This window comes from Tyto alba, unplaced genomic scaffold (genome assembly GCF_018691265.1).
Source record: "Tyto alba isolate M040663 unplaced genomic scaffold, T.alba_DEE_v4.0 Super-Scaffold_28, whole genome shotgun sequence".
NCBI lineage: Eukaryota > Metazoa > Chordata > Aves > Strigiformes > Tytonidae > Tyto > Tyto alba.
Genome location: NW_024881302.1, coordinates 1,844,136 through 1,862,641, shown reverse-complemented (window position 1 = coordinate 1,862,641; position 18,506 = coordinate 1,844,136). Strand labels below are relative to the sequence as shown.

General features: G+C 56.8%; 1 protein-coding gene across 2 annotated transcripts in view; it reads right to left on the bottom strand.

The window, feature by feature from the left end:
- PKD1 (polycystin 1, transient receptor potential channel interacting) overlaps positions 1-18,506 on the bottom strand; it is a 98,756-nt gene that overhangs the window by 5,509 nt on the left and 74,741 nt on the right. For both annotated transcript variants that reach the window (XM_042798293.1, XM_042798294.1), the window contains 22 exons: positions 18,095-18,239; positions 16,660-17,262; positions 16,001-16,157; positions 14,393-14,645; positions 13,607-13,802; positions 12,337-12,507; positions 11,750-11,893; positions 11,196-11,406; positions 10,692-10,818; positions 9,733-9,849; positions 9,257-9,306; positions 8,870-9,072; positions 8,173-8,278; positions 7,497-7,615; positions 6,241-6,443; positions 5,740-5,934; positions 4,808-4,947; positions 3,589-3,716; positions 3,093-3,261; positions 1,674-1,799; positions 1,341-1,515; positions 434-721 (listed from right to left, as the gene is read on the bottom strand). In XM_042798293.1, the coding sequence (XP_042654227.1) occupies positions 434-721; positions 1,341-1,515; positions 1,674-1,799; positions 3,093-3,261; positions 3,589-3,716; positions 4,808-4,947; positions 5,740-5,934; positions 6,241-6,443; positions 7,497-7,615; positions 8,173-8,278; positions 8,870-9,072; positions 9,257-9,306; positions 9,733-9,849; positions 10,692-10,818; positions 11,196-11,406; positions 11,750-11,893; positions 12,337-12,507; positions 13,607-13,802; positions 14,393-14,645; positions 16,001-16,157; positions 16,660-17,262; positions 18,095-18,239 (4,026 nt within the window). The remainder of the gene's footprint in view (positions 1-433; positions 722-1,340; positions 1,516-1,673; positions 1,800-3,092; positions 3,262-3,588; positions 3,717-4,807; positions 4,948-5,739; positions 5,935-6,240; positions 6,444-7,496; positions 7,616-8,172; positions 8,279-8,869; positions 9,073-9,256; positions 9,307-9,732; positions 9,850-10,691; positions 10,819-11,195; positions 11,407-11,749; positions 11,894-12,336; positions 12,508-13,606; positions 13,803-14,392; positions 14,646-16,000; positions 16,158-16,659; positions 17,263-18,094; positions 18,240-18,506) is intronic.

The following is an 18,506-nucleotide window of genomic DNA, read 5'->3' as shown; positions in this document are numbered from 1 at the left end:
GGAGGGGAGGGCGTTACGACACGGGCCCATCGCGGAGGCCGCTGCGAGATCCTTCCAGCCCCCGGAAGGGTCCCTCAAACGCCTCTACTGCTCCGAGAAGCGCCAACTCTGGCAGAGCAGAGCGCAGCCTAGTCAACGGGCTCCCTGCCTGCTGACAAAAGTCATCCCATCAGCCATGCTAGGCACCACTCCCCAAAGGAACTGAGGGCTCAGAGGCTTGAGACCCCCAAAAGGCTGCAGCAGAGATGCACGTGGCATCGCTGCCCACCACCTCCGTCCTGCAGATCGGGGCCTGGCACGGCAGCACCACCGCCTGCCACTCGGTTTTACCTCAGGGCCCTTTGCTGCCCACGGGACGGGGCGTGAAGCTGGCCCAGAACCAAAGCACACACATCCCTGCCCACACGCCGCTCCCACTCGACCCTCTCCATACCTGCACAGTCAGGAGGAAGAGGAGGGATGCAGCCAAGGTGCTGAAGACGGTGTTGAGGAAGGCCACCTGGTAGAAGTTGGTGAAACCTTTGCGGTTGTTGAGGTACTTGAGCCACTGCTGGTCGGCGAGGGTGGCTTGGCTGAGGTGCACCACCACGGTGCAAGTGGTGAGGAGGATGAAAACCCACTGGCCGTAGTTGCCCCACAGGGTGAAGTAGGCTCTGCCTTCCTTCTTGATGGACAGCGACTCGGACACCACGAAGTAGACCACAAACATCATGAGGAAGACCTGGGGGAGGAACGGCGAGGTTACCGGGGAAGGGGAGGGCAACGCTTGACCGCTGGGCTGCGCTGGGGGCCCCCCCTGCAGCACCCCAGGACAGCAAAAGCCCCACGTACTAGGCTGAGTTCTGCCAGCCTACAGCTGGAGCACACCCCCAAGTCCTTCCAGGCCTTCCTCAGAGCCCTGCTCCCTCCTCCCTAGCAGTGACGCTCCCCAAACCACATCCAGTGCGCTTGTGGCAGCGCCCAGGCTCCCCTTGCACTGCACCCTGGGCCCAGGCAGGGTCTCTGGGGACACAGCTCAGCTGGCTGACGTCCCCGCCGAGGACAGAACAACAAAAGCCTCAAGTTTCCACAGCGAAAGGCGCGAGCTCGAGGCAACAAAAGGGCTGAGACAACATCTGCTGCCAGCCAGGAGGAATCTCCTTCCCCTCAGCGGTGCCAGGGATGTTTGCTGTGTGCAATCCAGGCCTGGAAGCAGCGTGGTGACACGCGTGGGGGACAAGGGGCCTCAGGCCGCAGTGACCAATGCTGCCCTCCTGGGAGCCCGGGCGATGGGTCCCCAGAGCCCTCTGTGCAGTGACCGGGAGGGGACGAGGAGCGCCGAGGGGAAATAACACACTGACCATCATGAGAAGCTGCAGCGTGACCCCCGCGCTGAGCCGCAGCAGCGGGAAGGGGCTGATGGTGACCGCGGCGATGGCCTGGCCGGCCCCCAGGAATTCCAGCTGGAGGGTGATGGCAGCGTGCAGGTCCACGCTGGGGTTGTACTGCATCAGCTCCACAAACACCGCCCGGCTCCTGTGGAGGGGAGAAGAGCAGCTCAGGGCGCTGGGACAACACCAACTCCGGGCTTTGGTGCCACCGTTTTGCTGGACCCTGGAGCCTCTGCCCCTGTGACACTCCAGCAGCACCCCTGGGTGACAGCAGAACATTTCCTTCGCCCCTGCCACACTTACATGTTGTCGATCCAAGTGTGCTGCTGAAGGAAATTCAGCTGAGCCCTGCTTTCCTCTAGCGAAGCCCCCAGCTCCTGGACGTAACCGCTGCTATCGTAGAAAGAGATGTAACCCCAGTACCAGACCCTGCAGAGGAAGAGGAGCCACGGGGTGAGAGCCGAAGGACAGAGCAGCCACCGGTGCGCTCTCCCGCGTGGAACACCAGGAGCCAGCGTGCAGACGCAGAGCTCAACCCCTGTGCTGCACAGCCAAGAGGGACAGCTGCCTCGTTGTTTCTTTCACAAGACAAATTATGGAAGCGCATTGACCCATCTCAGCCCCCCCCCCCCCAACCTCAGAACGGCCCCAAGCCCTGTGGTGTCCCAGGCTTTTGACCACGACGCACCCAGAAACAAACCAGAGCAGAAACCAGTGGTGATTTAATGTCCAGTAGGTTGGTAAAGGCCGACCTCCCAGAACCCACTAACAAAAAGCAAGTGCTCTGTGGCCTTGGTGGGTGGCCGGGTTACCTTGTGGGGCAGCTTGTCTCTACCCTTGAAGCTGCAGAGTTGAACCCGCTGCCCCTGGGCCCGAGGGCAGCGCCGTGCTGTGTTGGAGAATGGCTCAGAGACAAGGGTCCTGAGCCCACCGAGCAATTGTATGATCAGAGCCTGCTCTAGCTGCTGATGCTGAGCCTCACTAGGGTTTGCCTGCAGCTGCTCGCAGCTGCTGATACAGGAGGAATGTCAAGGACGCTTCAGCCCTGTGTACCGTGGTGTGTCGAAAACAGGTTAAGGGGAATTAGGAATAGGGGTCTGAGAAACCCAGTGTTATGGTAACGGTGGGCTGAGAAACATTGTGTTACAGTGCTGTCGTGTATCGAAAACAAGTCAACAGGAATTAGAAATAGTAACATGAGAAACTTAGTGTTATGAGAAGCTTGTGCTGTAAGCTAACTGCAAGTAGGTGGACCGTGCGAATACGACCTTTAGAGCTTAAGCCAATCAGCTAGTGACTAGTAGGCATAATAATTAGCGTTGTCTGTATAAATATATGTACCCTGGACCAATAAACACACACGGTGATTGATGCTCTATCACCCACACTGAACCCGTCTCGGCGTGTCGCTCGTCCGCGGCGCTGCCCTTCAGCCAGCTCCAGGTGACACGCACACCTCCAGGGAATTTGGGTGAGCGGCACCTCCGGGCCTCCCACCTCTCACGCTGCCAGGCTGGACACGCTCAGGGAAGGCCTCCGGCATTTCTCCGTGTGTGTGTGTGTGTTTGTGTTTGCCAGGCTCAGGGGCTGCAGTTGGCCTCACTGAGGAGGGGGGGGTGGGGGGGCTGGAACCACCCTGGGCACCGAATCAACAGTGAAGATGCCGTGCCTCGGGCAGATGGAGCGAGGGGGTGTATAGGGGCAGGCTGGGCAGCTCCTTACCCCGTCAGGTCGGGCGGTGAGTAGGACCACGCTGCCGTCACGTTCACGCCTGCCCTTTCCCAGCCGGCTGCGTAGTCAGCGGTAGAAAAGCTGCGCGGGTCGGTGCAGTTCCTGCTGGCAGCCCTGCCCGCGCCGCGGAGGATGTCCCAGGCGCCGCGCTGGCACTCGCCTGGAACGAGACCAACCCCCTCAATCCCACGGGGAGCCCAGCTGAGCCCTCGCACTCAGCGGCTCCCCCCCTTCCCAAGCCCCCTCCACCTCCACGGCCTCAGGCGCACCGCGCCAACCTCTCTCTTCAGTGTTAAACCCCCAGGACCCATCGCCCCCCCCCCCCCCCCCCCCCCCCCCATTCCTCTCTGCAGGAGCGGAGCCAGAGGCACGCGAATACACACGCTGCAAAGCAAAACCTGCCTCCGTAACCTCTGCCTTGCTTCGGTCAGCCCCAGCCGCATCCGGAGCCGGGCCATTTCACCCCTCCAGGAATGTCACCACCCACCTTCCTGCAGCCTGAGCTGGCGCAGCCGGGCCGTCCCCAGCGTGGTGCTGTGGCTCTCCTGACCCGAGCGGTTGTTGTAGAGGTACGGGAGGAAGACCCGAGACATCCAGACCCAGAACTGATCCGACCTGCAACGGGAAGAGGCGGGAGAGGCAGAGCTCCTGGGGCAGCTCTGCTCGGGCAGTCTCTGCAGGTCCCATCCGTGTTTCACCTGGAGCAGGGGACCGAGTTTCGGGGGGGAACCTGGGCTGCTCTCCTCCCCGGTGCCTGGCTAGCAGGCACAGGCAGCATTCCCATCCATTCCAAGAGCTGGGCTGGGGTCAGGAAAACGTCTATTTGACATGCAATGCCTAAAGGCGATTGAATCCACTTGGCACCTGGATGAGGATCAGACCAGTGGGTCTGTGGCAGGGCAGGGGAAAAGGTTGAGGACCAGATTCTGCTGCTCTCCCCCTTTATACCACTTTCATCCCAGAAACTTCACCGAGTTCACTGGAATTATTCTTGATTTATATTGTGGTCAATTAAAGCCTGTGACTTTGCGTGGCACGGACAAGCCACGTCTATTTGCACAGAAGAAACAAGGGGTCTGTAATGAGACGGGTACAAAGACGCCGTTAATCCCAGGCAGCCGTTCCGATGTCAGTCTGGACCGCTGGAGTTTGCAGCGGTGTGGAAACTCAGCTGGGGAAATTTAATCTAGTTAAACCATATGGGCAGAGCAAGGAAGGGAAGGACTCTCTATTTATACGAGAAGTTATTTTTGCTTCTTGTGACACTGTTTATGGCTAAACCTTACAGTTGTAAATTTTAGAGACGGAGCAAGCCTGTGTCCTTAGACCAGGCACAGAAGGATAAACATTTGTAATTCACAGAGTCCCTTCCCACCGAGGAAATAATTGAAATTCAAAGAAATCAAAGCTCTCAACCCTCACAGTCCCCTCTGTTCTCCAGGGGAGAAGCGAAGACACAGGGACTGAAGGGGACCTGCTCACTGCCACGCCGTGCTCGTGCGCACATGCCCGGCTCCAAAGAGGCACCAGTGCTCCCCGGAGGGGCACCAGTGCTCCCCGCAGAGCTGAGAACCTCTTCCAGGAGTGACTGGAGCACAAGCCCAAGAGCCAGCCCCAGCCTGCTCCCCAGACTGTCGCTGCAGCCCTGCACAGCTTCTCTGATACAAAGCAGCATCTCCTTCCTCCCCGTCCCCATCATAAGTTACCTCTTGATGCGGAGGAATTCGCTGCTGCCCAGCTGCTGCTTGATGGAGCTCTGCAAGAGGAAGGCCCTGCTGTTGCGGGAGGCGTCTCCGTAGTTGGTGAGCAGGATCACCAGCAAGAACATCATGTAGATGAGGAAATTCTGGCGAGCAGAGAGTAGAAAGGGATTGAACCCCAGCACAGGGCGGGGGGTTGGTGCCCAGTGCTGCAGCAGGTCCGTGCCTTCCCCTGCCTGCTGCCCACCGTGCAGCAGGATCAGGACCCAGAGCATGCTGTTTTCTTTTTCCATACGTGAAGCAGTTTGTAATGAAACCCAGACCCCAGGCTCGTAACAATATTCTTTGTTCAAAGCATCCAGCCCAGCTGCACATGTTTCAGTTGGTATGCACTGCACCACCTCCCTGTACGAGCTCCTACAGGTGGGCAGCTCAGCTTATGCAACAGTTATGGGGGTTTCCATCCTTTGAAGTGAAATCACTTAGTTAATAACTTGACTCGGTTAAAGCAGCTGTGCACTCCGAGCACAAGTGTGGAGGATTAGTACCAAATGAGCTACCAACAGATTGAAACTTCTGTTCCTAGACAGGGGGTTATAAGTTTCACAAGACTCAACTAATTAATTTTCTTGTAGAAGCTGGTGTCTACTCCACCCTGCAAACCTTGCCCTAACCTGAAACACCTGAGTTACGGAGTCAAACACACCAGCTGCTCCAAATCACCCCCTTTACTCCTCTGCTTTCCAGCCACCTCCCAGCTTCCCAGAGAAGATGAAGGTCACTACCAGTCTTTTACAGATGGGAAAGCTGAGGCAGAAACCGGAGATGTGCACCAACTAGCTCAGGATTGGCAGGACCCAGGCAAGGATGCATCTCAGCTCCTGGAGCCAGAACTCTGCCTCCTCCCTTAGCACCACAGGCATCAGGAGACACCTTACCTTCAGCATCCTGTGGAGCAGTTTGACCTTCCTGGCCTCCTCCTTGGCCTGGAAAAGGGCAAAGCCCTGTGGGGGCCGGACTTTGCTGATCTTCTCAGAAACGTGCTCCACAAAGGGATGCTCCACCAAGGTATCGTCTTCCTCTGGGTGCAAGCGCTTGGCGACCAGTGAGAAGTAGAGGGCTTCCAGCAGGACCTGGGGAGACAAGCAGTGCCACCGGACCCGCCGTGGGCTGCAGGTCCCACGGGCCCCTCCGCACCGAGAGCGGGCACGGCAGAGCTCCTGGAGCAGCCAGACCACCTCCGAAATGAACTGCCACCCGCCCTGCCTTTCCTACTGCTGGTGCACACATCCTCCCCCTCCCGCAGGGATACCAAGATGGGAAAGAGTATTCAACCCACAGAGTGTCCTGCAGGGCTCGATTAGCACCTCGATAAGATGTTATACAGCTAATACAGACACATGCACAGCTACGTGCCTGGGTACTCGTGTTATCCTCACCTTCAGGGGCTCCCAGACCAAGAAGGATGCCAGAAAGCTGAATATCCCTGAGATGAGCCACATGAGGGCAACGCTGGAGGAAAAGCCCACCCCGATCCACACAGAGACCCCCGTGGAGGTGGCGAAGAGGAGGAGGCTGATACCGTGAGCCAGATAGGAGCACCAGGGTGGCAGCAAGCGCTTCCTGAACGTTTGGTCTGCGACTGGAAGGAGGGAAAACAAGTGTAAACATTACCGCAAAAGGGTCCCAACGGGCCCGGGAAGGGCTGAGCACACCACTGACCCCAGCAGAGAGCCTGCCACCAGTCCTGGGTGAGTCTGGAGGGATTATCCCAAACGTCTCCCGCTAAGCAGCGGCACAGGCAGCACACTGAGAGCCAGCCAGGCTCAGAAGAGCAGTTCTCCCATCTGCAGGCAACGGCGGGCAGGAGATGGGAATGGGATCCTGACCGGGGTGGTGGGATGGGTTCCCTGCTTTCTCTCAGAGCCCCCCTCCAGGATGCTGGGCATGCCCAGCCTGGCTGGCGGAGCTGCTGTCACGCCCGTGGACAAGCCACAAAAATTAGCTGCCCTGGCTGGCTGCAGACTGCTGAGCCACCCGCCACGGGGCTTGCTCAGCGCAGCCTCTTTCACCCACCCGTGCAAATCAACAACGTAAAGACAGGGCAACTTGCTGCTGCGTCCAATTTCCCGCGCTGCAGCCTGCCCTGGGAAGCCAGGAGCTCATGCTAAGAGAACCGATGCTGAGCTTCTCCCCTGGGCACTTGTCACCCCCCCAGACCTTGCGGGGCCTGGCAACCTGCTCCCCGCCTCGTGCAAGCCCAGCTGGCCAGCTCTTGTGTTGCACAACCCAGCAGAAAGCACCTCTTCTCTTCTTTGTTTGTTGATTTGAACTTTCCTTGGCATTTGACTCCCTTTCCCCTCTGGTTCTATACAGAGAGTCTCACTCTCTCGTGCTGGAGGGGTGAAGGGGCTGACGGCTGCAGAGAGCAGGGTAACAGGGGAAGCAGTGAGTGGAGCTTCCCCAGGGTGCACGGTAGGACTGTCGCAGCACAAGTGGTGGCCTGGCGCTTTCTGAGCTTCAGGCTCCAAGAGAAGCTGTCAGGAAATTACAAATACATCCCAAGCCACGGAGCAGCTTTTCTTAAGGCTCCTTTTCTGTTGACCTGCCCGTGCCTCCCAAGCGCTGCTGCGTGCGACAGCCCCTCTCCCTGCACTGCCCCCCCCCCCCCCCCCCCCTCCCCGCACCCTGGTACCTGTCCAGGTTGACTTGGCCGATCTGCTCACTTCCCTGGGAGGAGGTGCCATGCTCTGGCCTTTGTCGTTCAGCTTCTGCATCATGACAGTCTCCACCTTCTCCCCAAAGACGCTGGACCTGCCGAGGCAAAGGGTTGGTACCGGTGAGCCGTGCTGCTGCCCGCTCTGCGGTAAGCAGGCTGGCACCAGGGTTGATTGAACTCCAGTGCTAACACCAGCGCAGCAACCCTGGACCAGTTAGAAGCATGTTATTCTAGAGCAGCAGGCCCAGGCACACAGACACTCTGCTCTGCATCTCGTGGAGGAGGGCTGAAAGTCCTTCCCCTTGCTTGATACACCGGTTTGCACTGGCTACCCAGCAGCAAGCTCCCAGTCTGGCTGGGTGCTGGTCAGGGTGCTCTGGGCACAGCAATGCAACAGAGGTTCAACCCCCTTTTCCCTCCCATCAGTGCCACGAAGCAAACCCGTGTCCCAGCACTTTGTCACCAGTCCACAAAGCTCCAGAGGCACGTCTTCAGCTGGGGCTTTAAGGGGATATTCCAGGCAGCTCCTGGAAGGGTGGCAGTGCCCTCCTGGAGCCCTGGCTCTGGGAGCTGCGGGAATCATGGCCAGCAAGAACACAGTGAGTCGTGACAAGGCCCTGTCAGCGGGGGACTCCGCTCCCCGAATACTTACAGGCCTGAGATCAGATCTGTTTCAGCCCTCATGTACGGCCCCAGGTCCTGGGAGTGGGAGATGCCGCTGGCTCCATCCGCCAGGATCTGCCGGATCAGATCCTCGTCTGCAGACAGAGTGCAAAAAGCATTGGCAGGAGCCCAGCACCGCGCTGGGGGACGGCTCTGCACCGCCCGGGCTCAGCCACACCGGTGGAACTGGGGAGGAGGAGGGCCAGGTCCTTCTCTGTGGGAATAGCCCTTCCCTCCTCCCAGTCTTCTAGCTCCTGTCTATCTGCAGCTTGGCTGCAGAGCCTGGTGTGAAACTCCTGGTGTAGGAGGCCAAGTTCTCCTTCTCCAGCCATTTACAGAGGCTCAGAGACACGCTGCGGCTTTGCAACCAGTGAAGAAGTGCCGGTTGCTTGAAACATTCAGGTCCCCTGGGAACACACCTCTCTTTGCTCCCAGTCTGCCGGCAGCCTGGTGACCACCCGCTTCGGACTGAGCCACATCAGGATTTCTACTTTCCCAGACTGAAATCCCCATTAAGAAAACACGACCCTCCTCCTCTCGCCCTCCAAACTGAAGCCAGTAGTGACGGTGGCAGAATCTGCTATTCTGCCTTCTCCAGAGCTCAGCCAAGGGACCAGACTGCTCTTCCTGAACTTCCCCGGGGCATTCAAACCCCTGGCACAGAGCGATGCTACCCACACACCCACCTGAGGCAGAGAAATACCGAGGCTGCCCCTGGTGAACACCAAGTGACAAGCTGTCCTCCTCGGTTGCCAACGGGGCCTCGAGCCCAAGGTGGCGGCTGGCCCGGCCTCTCTTCAGCTTCTGGATGGTGTTGCCCATGATGGAGGGGTCGCTGAGGAGGTCTGGCCAGCTGAGCAGCGCCTCGCTGGAGGGCCAGCGCACGAGGCTGCAGGAAAACAGAGGAATGGGGGCCATCAGGTACGTGTGGGGAACAGGAAGGGTGAGAAAAGCAACTGTGCTAGTGCGTAGGAGTGCCTGGAAGAGAAACAGCTGTGGGAGCACAACCCCAGCCTGCCAAAGCAGAAACTACACTAAACTCCGACTTGCTCCGTCCTCAGAAACCTACTTACCTTTTGGAGTCTTCCAAGAACAAATCTGTTTTGGTTTGCTCGGAGAAGGCCTGTGGAGGAAGCGGAGGCATTTCAGGCAGATGACACTGGTTTGTGCCTGGTTAAAACAGCGCGTTGTTAACATCGACAACACGGGTCACGGGAAACCTGGAGCCTGAGCTGCTCTGAGCCCTGGGTCCACCCCTTCCAGGAGCCTGCTCTCCTCTAGAGAGGACACCCAGGCACACCAGGAAGATCCACATTCCCAGACACAAAGCAGTAGCTGGAGACAGCTTGTGCTCAGTACCTGGGACTGGCCTGGGCAGAGATGCAGCAGAGAGATGAAGGGCTGGGGCTCCCCCCCATCACCCCTCTTTGCCAGAGGCACTTGAGTGCATCTGTTCTTGCACTGACAGGTGGAGACAGACACTGTGTCCGTGCAGGGGAGCACACAGGCCCGTGCAGCCTGTCCAGCTTTTGGGTGGGAAGGAGGTTACCTCTGCCCGGAGCCCAGGGAAGGTGGGAAAGGAGCTGTCGAGGATCGAGGAGTCCAGGTAGTTGTCGATCTCCAAGGATTGCTGGTCGGAGTGAGTCAGGGTGTGGTTGATGGAGACCTGCAGGAGACAGGGAGGCTTGAGCAGAAAAGCGAGGGGCAGAGGTGACAATGTCAGGGTGGCTCAGAGGGTCCCATCAGCTCCCTGCTCTGCTGAGGAGCTCTGGGGGGATCCCAGGGCTGAGAACAGGCACACACACATCCACTGCCTCCTGGGCACTGTCCCACACCAACCACAGCCCTGGGCCATCTAGGCTGTCCCAGGTACACGTTCCCACGAAGCCCCCTGAGTTTACAATTTCCTGCAAAGCGGGGAGTGCTTACAGGAACAAGGAATATCAGACACATTTGCTCCTCATCAGTCACCGAGCAGCTAGCTGCAGTACTTAATGGGACTGCTAATTGTGCCTAACTAGTCATTAAATCCCCAGCTAATCCTTTCACAGCTGCCTAACCACAGCTCTGCTCAGACAGCTGAATTTGTACCCAGGGCAGGCATTTCATTAGCAATGCTCCACTGAGCATCTCTCAAGCTCCTGCCAGTGCAGCAAAGGGTCATACCCTTAAATGGCATCTGGGTGTCTATCACACACTGAAATCAAGAGGGAGTAAGTGCCTTAACAGCTTTTAAAATCTGCACTTTTGGTCTCTGTCTGGACACTGTCAGAATCCAGGCAGTAATCTGTCCCTCTATGATCTGGGGCTGCTCCCAGCTTGAGAGGGAGGCAGAGACTTGCTAAGGGTAAGGGTCTGGCCATGGTGCAGGACAGAGCAGAAGCACAACTGGGAAAGTGCAGAAACCAGCTGAAGTGATGTACCACAAAGGCAGAATCTAGCCTCAGATGAGTAAACCTGGTAGCATCACACCCATCTGGGCAGCCTGCAACTCCTTCTCCTCGTTACCTTGCCACGAGCCATCCGGAAGAGAAATAAAATGACCAGGTAGAGAGGGTAGACCACCACGCTGGACACCAGACCAACAGCCACTGTGTCCACATTAACAGGGATCAGGTTGGAAATGGCCCCGTTGCTGGAGAGAATCAAGAGAGATCAGAGACCGGTGTTAGCAGGGGTTAGCTCCGGGCTGCCAGCTCAGCAAGGAGTGAGACAAAACTGCACAGCCTGGCACTTGAGATGTGCAGAGACAGAAACGAGCATGGGCTGTGCTAACAGATGACGCAGCAAAACCAGGTAAGGGGGAAAGCTGCTCAGCTTGTCCTTGGTCATCCATCATCCGCGTCCTGGTCCCATATTCTTTGGAATGGGAAGGGCAGACTCAAGGCCACGAGCAAGGCAGCGATTGATTCCCAGCAGATGTAAGGTCTGTCCCGCCCTAGGTAAGGGGAAGTGCAGGAGGGGCCCTGAGGAGGCAAGGGACTGGCCAGAGCACCCAGGGACGCAGCGCACCTGAGGTGGATGTTCCCCACCACGCCGTACCACACGGCATTGGCACAGAGGAAGAGGAAGATGAGGAGGGAGCAGCAGGTAGCTCTCTGGACACGGGTGAAGCGGCTGCGAGGCGGGCGGTCCCACATGGACAGCCAGACGTGCTTCTCAAAGAAACCTCGCTGCAACTCTGCTACGAAGATCCGGGAGAAGCTCCTCAGCTCCGTCTCACCTGAGCACAAGAAGAGAGAGACCCTCAGGGCCAGCTGCAGCGCAGAGGGGACCCGGCTGGGCCTGCCACAGTCCCTCCTCGCAGGCTGAAACTCAAGCAAGTACCCCCACTGCACATATACAGTTCCTCCTGCCCTGCTGGGTCCTCGCTGTGCCTCGTCCTCTAGCACAAGGGACCCTGCAGAGCGCTGGGCTGCGCAAGGCATCCGTGCAGAGAGGAAGAGCCAGTGTGCAGGCTCAGTGGTCGCTCTGCAGTCTCCTGCTGTGGGCCCTTCCTCAACGCACCGAGAACAGCCACGCTGCTCAGCCATCCCAGCCCCAAGCCCCAGGGGCCGAGCACTCACTGGCAGCATAAACCTCCTTCTCCACCATGCCGTCGTTCTCTTCGCTCTCCACCGACAGCCAGTCGTTCACCAGGAAGAAGTAGCTCTTGCTGCTCTGCAGGTCCCGGACTATGACGTGCTGCAGGTACCAGGAGGGGCTGAGTCCTAGAAGTTAAGAGATGGGAGAAATGTGTTTCCTGGCTGACATTCTCTGCGTGAACCTGCAAAGCTGAGAGGGCAACACAAGAGCCCCTCAATGGGCCAGCAGCAGTTACCCCATGACACTATCTTCATCGGTGGGACCTGAACAGTCCCCAAGAGAAAAACCAGGTCACCTCCGAGGCTGTACGGACATTTAGAGACACTGTCACAGTGCTCAGCACAGCTGCATCCTATGGGTACAGGATTACAGCTGACCCGTCTGCAGACTTCCCTGTGATGGAGACTCCACGTCCCTCCCCAACATCTTCCCCCCCCCCGCCCAAGCCAGCAGGTCGCCGTGGTCTCCCCTCAGGGTTAGTCCAGGCTTTGGGCCCAGGTGCCAGGCAGAGCAGAGCCTGGTTCTGCCCCGGGGTGTGTTCTGCCCCGCCTGCCCGCTCGTGGCTCACCTTTATTGTCGTGCCAAATGCGGATGCGCCAGATGCTCCCCAGACTCCGCTCCGTTGCGATCTGAAACACGTCGAGGCTGTTGCGGTGGAACGCGTTTTCTCCATCCAGATGTCTGTGACCACTTTTATTGTCTACACCATACAGGGCGATCCCCACGTGGGCCGTGGTACCTGGCAGAGGCAAGGGGGCTCAGTTAGGGAAGTCCACCCAAGGCGGGGCTGTTCCCCAGCCCTGCCCTCCTGCCAGCGACCTGCTGCCAGCTGCAGTGTCCCTTCGGAGGGGCCACCCGGAGACTCGGGAGGAAGGAACGCGTTCAACAGCCACCCCGCTCCCAGGGACAGTGTTACACACAGCCTGGGGGGCAGCTGCTCAGACCGGTCTGCTGCGTGGACCTTGGCACGCTCATGGTTTTCCTCTTTGGAGGGGACTGAATCTGACATTCCTTGCCGTGCTAACACCCTAACGGGAGGAGATGTTTATTCTGGATGTTTTTTCTACCAAGTAGTTGAAAGACTTGTTTTCTTTGACTTCCCTCCGGTACCAGTTGCCATGTGCTCCTTGGTCCACCTGCTCAACCTGGATGGTTCTTGGGGTGGCTCCAGGAGAAACCAGTGGTTACACTAAGACCAACGGGAGCATGTTCCTGGCAGTGTCACAGTGGCACTCCACCTCCATCCTTGCTTAGAGCTTTCACACCCCGACCGCCTGGATTTCCAAGTCCAGGATGATGTTTCTGGCAGCTCTAGCTACAAACCCAGCCCCAGATCAGAAAGCCAAGCTGTCTGCCTTCATGCCGCTGGGAAAGATTCAGACGGCAGATCAAAGCGATGGATGCTGGAGGACAGCAAAATGGTCCATCTAAAGGGCCCACAAGGCCTGGTTGCTTCTGCAGGAGAGGGGCAGAAGAGAGAAACAATCGCTGCCTCTTGGCTGTTCCTGCAACCACAGTCCAGTCAGGGAAAGCAGGGTGGGGGGATTTCTATGCTGGGTGGTCCCCTCCAGCAGCAGTTGCTTGTCCCACCCCAGCAGCAAGCGGTGGGGCAGCATGCTCTTCTCCACAGCTCTTGACCTGCCCCATTCATCACACAATAAAAAAACGTGAATGCTGTGGGAAGCCCTGAACTGACTGCTCAGTGCTGCTCCAAACACCAGCTCAGCTCTGGGCGCTGCAGGGGAACATTTGGTGCAAGACATGCTGAGGTGAGATCTCGGAGGAGCTACACAGATGTCACCCTAGGAACCAAGCACAGGAATAGACCGTGGGCTAACCTGATCCTCTGCCCCAGCCAGTTTTCACCAGGATCTCGTATTTGTATAGCCCGTTCTTCCCACAGAAGGGAATCACCCCCACTCGGTTGATGTCAATCATGTCCAGCTTGTGCACGATCAGTGCAGCCACGGAGTAGGTCACGAAGCAGACGGCACACGTCAGCAGAACGATGTAGTTGAGACCTGGGCCTGGAGCCTAGAAGAAAAGAAATACGTTGAAAGGCGCCCTCCTTCCTCAGGAGGACCCCCCCCCCCCATTCCCCAGGAGTCACGCTGCCTCCTTCCTGGCTACACTCATCGTTCACACGCGCGACACCACAGGCAAACAGAGACACCGTACCACGCCGCTGGCTGAAGCTGCTGCAGCAGCTGCTGAGAGCTCTCTGCTCCCACTCACATCACACCGAGAGAGCTCGGGAGAGCCTGAACGCCCCTGGGAGGTGGGGAGCAGCTGGCTGCTGCGAGCTCGCTGGGGTAAAACAGTGCTGGGCGAGAGCTGGGAGGAGCGTTGGGCATCTCACTACGAGGCGAACGCACCGCGAGGTGTCCAGAATAGAGAAAAGAAGCCATTTGCAAATATCTGGTTTTAGCAGCAGCAGCTGGGATTCGTGATGAGAGGAGACAGCCCCTCTGTGAGCTGTGCCCATCCGCAGCCCCCCAAAGGCCCTCAGGTGCTTGTGGTGGGCTGCCACGTGAAGCTGACGGGAGCCCGAGGCCTTCCTCTAGGTGACAACCACCTGCTCAGCCCGCGGCAATGCTGCACGGCCTCTGCTTTGTTTTACTCACAGGAAAGATGAACTGGACGGAGTTTGGGGGGACAAACAGGCTGGCCCCAAAAGCGGTGAGGTGCTGGGTTAAGCACACAGCCTGGTCTGGCCTGGTCTCTTCCAGCGGGATGATGCCTTCTGTCTTCCAGCGTTTCTCCTGCTCGCTGAAGTACTGGCAGAGGGAGGTGTACAGCCCCAGAGTCACCTCCACCGGGGACCAGCTGAAATGGTTTGTGATGTTGAAGTAGTATTTCTGGATGGTGTCATCAGTTCTGGAGAAGGGAAAGACAGCAAGGAAACTTTATTAACACTCTTGCTAATGGGACACGAAGCCCGTTCTGATGGATGGATGTCGGTGCACAGGATGAAGGGGAAAAACCCAGTGAACGTGGTGTCGTCTACACTGCCCTTGAGCTGTGCAGAAACTCTGGGGTTCTACAGGCCACTTTAATTCTTTTTTATCTTTGTATTATTTCAGCACCTGGAGCACTGTGTTGCACATCCTCTTCTCTGTGCTGGCACAGCTCTCTCACCCACCCTTCTGTGAGTGGCAACTCTGTGATTCTTGGCTGAGAGTGGATTTGCTTAGTAAAACGATTAATCCCTCTTTAAGCATCCTGTTACCAAAAGCCATGGAAGATGTGTCAACTTACACAACAGTGGCTCCACTCTTGCCCCATCTATTCCCAAGCTGCTTATCTTTTCTTCTCAGATAATGCCTAGGAATGGCTCCTAAGTAACACAAGGCACCGACAAACACGGCAAGGCAGCAAAGCAGCAACTGAAGTTACAAGAATGACTGCTCTGATAAAAAGAAGGGAGCTTTGCTGCAAAACCCAAGAGCACAACAGCAGAGCTCACTGAGCCCTGGCACGCTCCAAGCAGGCACACCGGGTGGACGGGAGCCCACGAGGGAACCTGTGCTCTCCTCTGGTCACACGTTGGGAAGATGAGCTCTGAGGACAGAGGTGCTTTTGTGAAGGCTGTGCTGCAGATCAGGAACTAGGCTAGCGTGTGGTGCTTTAAGCTGGGAAATGGTCTCATCAGCTGCATGAAGCAAGCCCTGAACCTGCAAAGGTCAGTGTGAGTCCTCTGGGGAAAGCCTCCTGGTAAAGATGGGCAGCTCTGGGATTGGAAGCGCACAGGGGGATGAAAGCCTGGACAACCAGCAGTCAAACAGCCTACAGCAGGCATCAGGCAAGTGAGCAGAGAAAAGGGAAGCGAGGGGAGACATCACCAGGAGAGGCCCTGAGTGGGGGTCACGACACTCACAGGGAACAGGATTTACAGCTCTAAAAAGGTGGAACCCTCCCTCACCAGGATCAGAAAGGCAAATCACAGAGCACTGAGCTGCTCTGGCACCAGCAGCAGCAGGTCTCTGGGAAGGAGGGAGTGCGGGGGCAGAAGAGGTGCCAGTGCTGGGGTGTAGCAACAGCAGCTTGCAGCCCCCTGCCCAGGAGAGCTGTCTGTCTCCTCCGAGGACAGAGGAGCACTGCGGATAGCTACAACAGCACCAGCCCTGCAAAGGAACCTGCTATACAAACCGTGGCAAGGCCCTCAGCATCCCTCACATACATCCAGGGGACAGCCTGTGGGTGACGGGGATTACCAGGGAGGCTTCTCTTACCTGGGTGAGGTGAAGAAGGTGTAGAGCTTGTGGTCACTTCCAGCCAGGGCATCCAGGCCGATTTTCTTAGAGGCACTGCAGTTGTGCTCGTTGGGCTCTGGTTCGTGATGGAGGTAAGCCATGATGAAGGGCTCAGGCTCGCTTGCAATGTAGTGATCTGCGTGGGGAAGGGGAGAAAAAACAGAAAGTACTTTCTAAACACCGGGAAGAGCTCGACCACAAGCCTGCTGCCAGCAGTGGATGTTCAGGGAGGAGTATCAGAAAAGCAGAAAGTCGGGAGAGATGCTTTTCCAGCCTGTAGTCTCAGCCTGAAGTTCAGAGGATCCCTGAGCAAGAGGCTCTGGATGCCATCATACCTGACCAAGAGAGGGGCTGGACAAACTCTCTCCAGTGCTAATGTGGCTCAGCAGAAGGGCTGGGAAAAGCAAAAGGCTTCTCAGTGCCAGAATCTGTAGCCAAGGATTACAGCAGGGACTGGATAATGCCCGTGAGAGCCGGAACCTCAAGCAGGCAGCGCGGAACTTGCTGGCTACACCTGACATCCCCTCCCACAGACCAGTTATCTCTTGACACAGCTCTCCTTTGCTGCAACACCCAGCCCTCCTCTCCCACGGGAAGAAAGAGCAAACAGCATAAAGAGTTGGATCTGTCTGCGCTACCATTCAGGACTCTGTAAGTGAGCTGGAAGTGCAGTCCTGCTTCTCTGTTGTTGCTCTCCATAGTCACAATTAGGTTCACAGACGTTCTTGCCTCAACGACTTCAGTGCCAGCAGAGAGATTGTCAGCATCTGTGTTGTTTGACACCATTACAGTGATGGCTTTCTCCGAGTCCAGGCTCCCAATGGGGATCTGCACGCCGTTGTGTGTCTGAAACTCCATGGAGGCGACCTTTGTGGACACGGTGTAGTTGCTGATGTAACCAAAAGGGAAAGGATTGGAGTCCACTTGAAACATGACTTGAACGACATCCGTCAGGTTGGAAAGGGTGGTGTTGAATGCCTGGGGGATGGAGAACTGGCAGTTTGGAGTGTTTTCGTAGCAAAGCAAGTTAAAGGGATCAGACCGCTTGCCTGTGGCCTTAATTTCGCCTCCCACCAGCTCAAGGGGCTCTTCGTTCAGCACTCGAGACTTCATGAGGATGCGCATCAGGCTGGAAGACAGGTTGTAGGCTTTGGGAGCTAGCAGCAAATTGTGGGAGTCAGCGAGCAGCTCCTGGGGCTTGGATTCTTGGGAAACCGTATTGACGAGGTGAATTAGGTCACCTGCCAGGAGAGAAATAAAGGTGCAAACGGAGGAAGTGGTAAATAGCCTAGATAACTGCTGCAGTTTAGGTAACAGCTGACACTCTCCCAGAACAATCAGACCAGTCTTTCCTTACTGCCTCCTCACTGCAACTCTACACTGTGCACATGGCCTTCCACACTGGAAGCGTTCAGTAGCCCATAGCTAAAAATAGAGCTGTCAGCAAGTCCTGCAGTCTCTCGGCTAATCTACAAAGTTTGGTGGTGAATACTTAATCACAACAGGCTTTATTTTCCTTCTGTATAGTGACTAGAATGGCAGATTGGGAAACAGGGAAGGAATGGATAAAGCAAACATATGTTACTAAGTTTTTGCATTATTAAGCGGAGAACACTCAGAAACACCTAACAAGGAGTGCAGAGAAGGTGTCTCTGATTCCTCCCAGCGTAACCAGGTGGGAATTTCCACACAGTGTTCATGGGTGCCCCGGTCAAATCTGGCACCCTCCTCAGATTGCAGCCAGGAAGGCAAGCATCTGGAAGCCATAGCTGTTACTCCTTGTTTACTAAAGAGAATTCCCTGGCATATTAGTGAGTTTATTAACTGTCCTAATTAAATGTCTGCAGAGACAGCTGCCAAAGCCAGGGCAAGCCTGGGAAAAGTTCAGGGAGAAGAAAGAACCAGGGTGCCACACTCCAAACGTTAGGTGCAATTTTCCTAACAGCTTGAAAAGGCCAAACCCCTAATGGTACAGGAGACAGTCTGCAAAACTTCCCTCAGCCTACTTCTGCCCACCACCCTGCACAGGGGGACCGGCCAACTGCCACCCGTTCCTGCATGGACAAAACTGACCTGTGATGTTGAGGATGTTGTCGGCGATGCCCGTTGGTGTCACAGTGCCCTGGGTCGTTTCCCCTTGCAGAATGGTCATCATGGTCTCCAGCTTATTCAAGGTCCTTGTCAGGCATGACTTGCAAACCAGCTCCTTGCTCACGACCTGCAAAGGGAAACACAGTTTGCTTCAGCAGGAACAGTCCCAGGGAAGGATGAAGGCAGCTGTAGGCAAGTTCAGCTGGCTCAGTCCTGCAAAGACCTGAGCACATTTGTTCAACCACCATTTGGGCTCTGAAAGTCACCTCTGCTCTTTCCAGCCCCAGGGAGGTGACCACAGAGTGCTCACACCGAGGGATGCCAAGAAGTCAGTGGTGTCTTCAGGACGCTTCCATCCACCTCCCCCCATGCTACAACCTGCCAGCGTACAGGC